This window comes from Cibotium barometz, chromosome 48 (genome assembly GCF_041138505.1).
Source record: "Cibotium barometz isolate CiBa-2024 chromosome 48, ASM4113850v1, whole genome shotgun sequence".
Lineage (NCBI taxonomy): Eukaryota > Viridiplantae > Streptophyta > Polypodiopsida > Cyatheales > Cibotiaceae > Cibotium > Cibotium barometz.
This window is the reverse complement of record NC_141093.1, coordinates 22,111,346-22,114,953: the sequence shown is the minus strand read 5'-3', so window position 1 is coordinate 22,114,953 and position 3,608 is coordinate 22,111,346. Positions and strand designations below refer to the sequence as shown.

Sequence of the window (3,608 nt, the reverse complement as noted above, 5' to 3'; positions counted from 1 at the left end):
TCTCTTGTACACAATGGTAGGGCTTCTCTCCACCTATATTTACCTTACATGTAATGTCATTGTGCCAATGCTTCATTATATTCACCATGTGATCTTTAATCCATCTAAGGATGGACCTCTTCATTGCTTGGTGCAGGCCTAAACTCACTCCTAATTTGATTGACTAATTGGTCCTTGTTTTCTTTATGAAGTTTATGCCATAAAGTCATGGGAAAAGACATGCACACACGAGCTTTTGTATAAGCCAATCAATTGGACGACCATGAATCATTCAACCTCCAGACAAGAATCCGCTCTTCAAGATGCCATGGTATGATTCAATGCTCCCGTTTGTTTCTTGGTTTGCATGAGGAAACAATCTTGATGCGTGGATCCACATGCCTAAAATAACATTTTGTTCATGCAACATAAAATTATAGCGTAGCATATAATCAAGCTAAAATTTAAACCATAAAAGCATTTTCTTCCCATGATCTATTAAAGTCTAGAATGTGATTTCTAAGGTGGTCATCCAAGCCTTGGTATCATCACCTCGACAAGACGAGGTGATAATCCACGCAACCAGAACACCATTCCGAAAAGCATCAAAGACTAAGATGGTGTAGAGATGAAACTGCATGGAAATTTAGTACAATGAGCTGGGAAATGGAATGCAAAGAAGAGTAATAGCTCAATCTCATAGAAATAATGACAAATAATATCCATCATAAAAATATACAATACCTTTACTTATTGGTACCAAAAGTAGCGTCCATGGCCAACAAACTATTGTTGCCATATGTGTTCATCATGTCTAGCTACCAGCAAGTTTGGATACCCAATGTAAATGGCTTTCCCTTTGCCTCATCATATGGTTGGTAAAAGAAGGTATGCCCAGTGTTAAGCTATTGCCCAATTATGAACACTTTGTGCATCATCATGATCTGTTTGGAGTGTTAATGTCTCTAGCTTGTTTGTAACATTTAAATGTCATGTAAAGTAAGGAAGGTATCTCTTGCAACTTGAAATGAACCTCTTGTGAGCTCCTTTGTACCAATTCAATATGATGCTGCAATTACACTTGTTGTGGTGTAAATCCCTTGTAGAGCATGTCACAACTCCATCCCTTCATGATGCGAGTGGAAAACCATGGAGCAAAATATAATTTCATAGATGGAAGGCCCATATCATGCATTCCATGAAACACATCACCATGTGAGTTAACATGTTGATATTGGGCATAGCTTATGTGAGCCACATTAGGCCATAAATATAATTGTGAGACGACAAAGTGACATTGGCATCCAACACAGTGCCTTTTGGAATGTACTCATCTTTTGAGATGTGACTTGAAATTGGAGCTACTGGTAGCATCTTGGGGCCCAAAAGCACACCAGTATCTGCATAAAAGCCAAAAAAAAGAAATGCTTCAAATAATATATACAATGGATGGACATGAAAAGATGCATGGTGTGTGTATTTAGGAGCTTACGCAATGAGACGAAGGTAGATATCCTCATTTGGTACATGCAACAAACCAAAATCCCTCTTCTTTGTCCAATCCACTCGAAAGTTGGTAGGTGCATCGAGCCTTTGATTTTCACAAAGCACAAAGTCGCGTACTTTTTCCCATGGTACATAAGCAATTTGTAGAATACTGAACTTGGAAAGGAGATCATGATGAGTCTCCCATTGAAGATCTGTTGCATCAAGAGCACCAAGTGCAGGTTCTTGGTGGATTGATATGTGTCGCTCTCTTTGTTGAGAATTGGATTTAAGGTGGACATTGGAGGTCGAATCCTAGTGGAAACATTCACTTGCAGCATTGTTTGAAGTGTATTGTGAAGCTCTGTGCATCACTGTATTTGCCAAGGCTATTTTTTAAATGTATTTTAATTAAGTTTTTCAAAACGCTCAAACTTCTATTTTTCAATGTAAGGCCCTAGAATTTCAATGTATTAACGTTAAGTCAGGCTACAACGACGTCCACCTCGGCTTCATTAAGGTAGTGTCAGGCTGCAACGGCGCATGAGTCAGCTCCATTAAGTATTGGCCCTAGCATGCATGCATGGGCATGCCTCGCATGAAGGGTATTATGTTGTTTTGACCATGGGTTGGCGGGTGAAAACAAAAGTGATGGGGCGGCTTTTAAAAGTCAGCCCCTCCACGTGTACTAAAGACAACGAGAGGGGCTTGGGATCTATCCTCAACCGTTGTCATTCACGTTGAGCCTGACCAATGTCAGAGGGAGGCTTTCCTGGTTGTGCTTAGCGTCATAGAGTGCAGTGCCATTGGGAGGAATGAACATGGCCGGCATCACGTTGCCACCATCTCGCTGGTCGTCCGAGTTCCAAAAGACTAGAGAGAAATCAGGGTCATTGAGCATGCTGCCCAGAATGTGCTCGTGGAAGTAGAGGTACCAGTGGTGCCAAGGCACAAATAGCCAAGAGAAGTGAATCTGCAAAGGCATGTCACTGTCGGCAGCTCCACCCTGCGTGTAGGTGTCGTTACAGAGGGCGCAATGGATATTAGCGTGTGCCCCCAAGCTACGGGGATCGTCAACTGGCAACGCTTTCATGAGTTCATAGGACACACACACACCATACCACATACACAAACAAAAGCAAGGGCAAAGGGAAAGGGAAAGGTCTATCTACTAGCTAGGGTCTGCTTATTTGCAAGGTTTTTTTATCCTCTTTGCACCTCCCCCCCATCCCTTCCCTTGCTCTTGCCTGCAAAAATGTGAAAACGTGGACAAGTGACCTGGCGTGGCTCAGTTAGAAATCTCTAAAGTCAAAATAAACGTCGCAAAAACTGTATAAAAAAAATTCACAAAAAGTGTCAAAAACACTTTTGTTGGTTTTCTTCATGTATTTCGATCCAAGCTATCTGCGCTGTCACTTTAACATGCAATTTCTCATTTCAAAATTTGAAACTTTTTGATGGCCGACACCTTTCCATTTAAAATTAGAATGTACTAACTAGGCCATGCATGAAATATAAAAGAGGCTCCACCTCGCCCTCATTTAAACCCAGATTTGCATACGTATTCAACATACATGGAGGCCATCTTGAGGGTTATGAACATTTTAATTTTTATCAATTTAGAGGAGAAAATGTTGTGCCTGGTGCAGTTGCAAATACCAAGTTTCCATTGCATCTTTAATGACTTGGCACCCTGAGTTTCAAGAGAGATTTCTAGGGAGGCCTCCTTGTGTGCTAAAACCAAGTGATTGGCGAAGGACATGGGAAGTGGATCCAAGTTTTTTACCCTCCGAAATGAAGTGGCTATCCACCTTCCATCTACTCCCATATTGGAGTTATCTTCTAGTGAATAATCTTCTTGAACCAATGCACATATTCAAGAACATAGCAAATATGCTTTTGAAAACCATCACAGGTACTAAAGAGATCAAGGCACAAAGGGATGTTGATTGCATGCAACACGTATGGGAATAAACAGACTTGATGGGAATGTGATTCTCCCTAGATCACCTAGGGTCTTGGCCAAAGAAGAGAAACGACATGTAAACAATTACATTAATGAGTTTAGTACTCCCACTAGTTGCATGGATTTCTTGAAGGTAGCATTCACAAAGGATGAAGAGCTTAGTAGCTTGAAGTCTCAT

General features: G+C 41.0%; 1 protein-coding gene across 1 annotated transcript; it reads right to left on the bottom strand.

The window, feature by feature from the left end:
• Positions 1–2,185: 2,185 nt before the first annotated feature.
• Positions 2,186–2,557, bottom strand: LOC147610964 ((+)-larreatricin hydroxylase, chloroplastic-like). Its single transcript, XM_086785316.1, has one exon. It carries the CDS (start codon positions 2,555–2,557, stop codon positions 2,186–2,188), a length of 372 nt encoding a protein of 123 aa, XP_086641442.1.
• Positions 2,558–3,608: the final 1,051 nt, after the last annotated feature.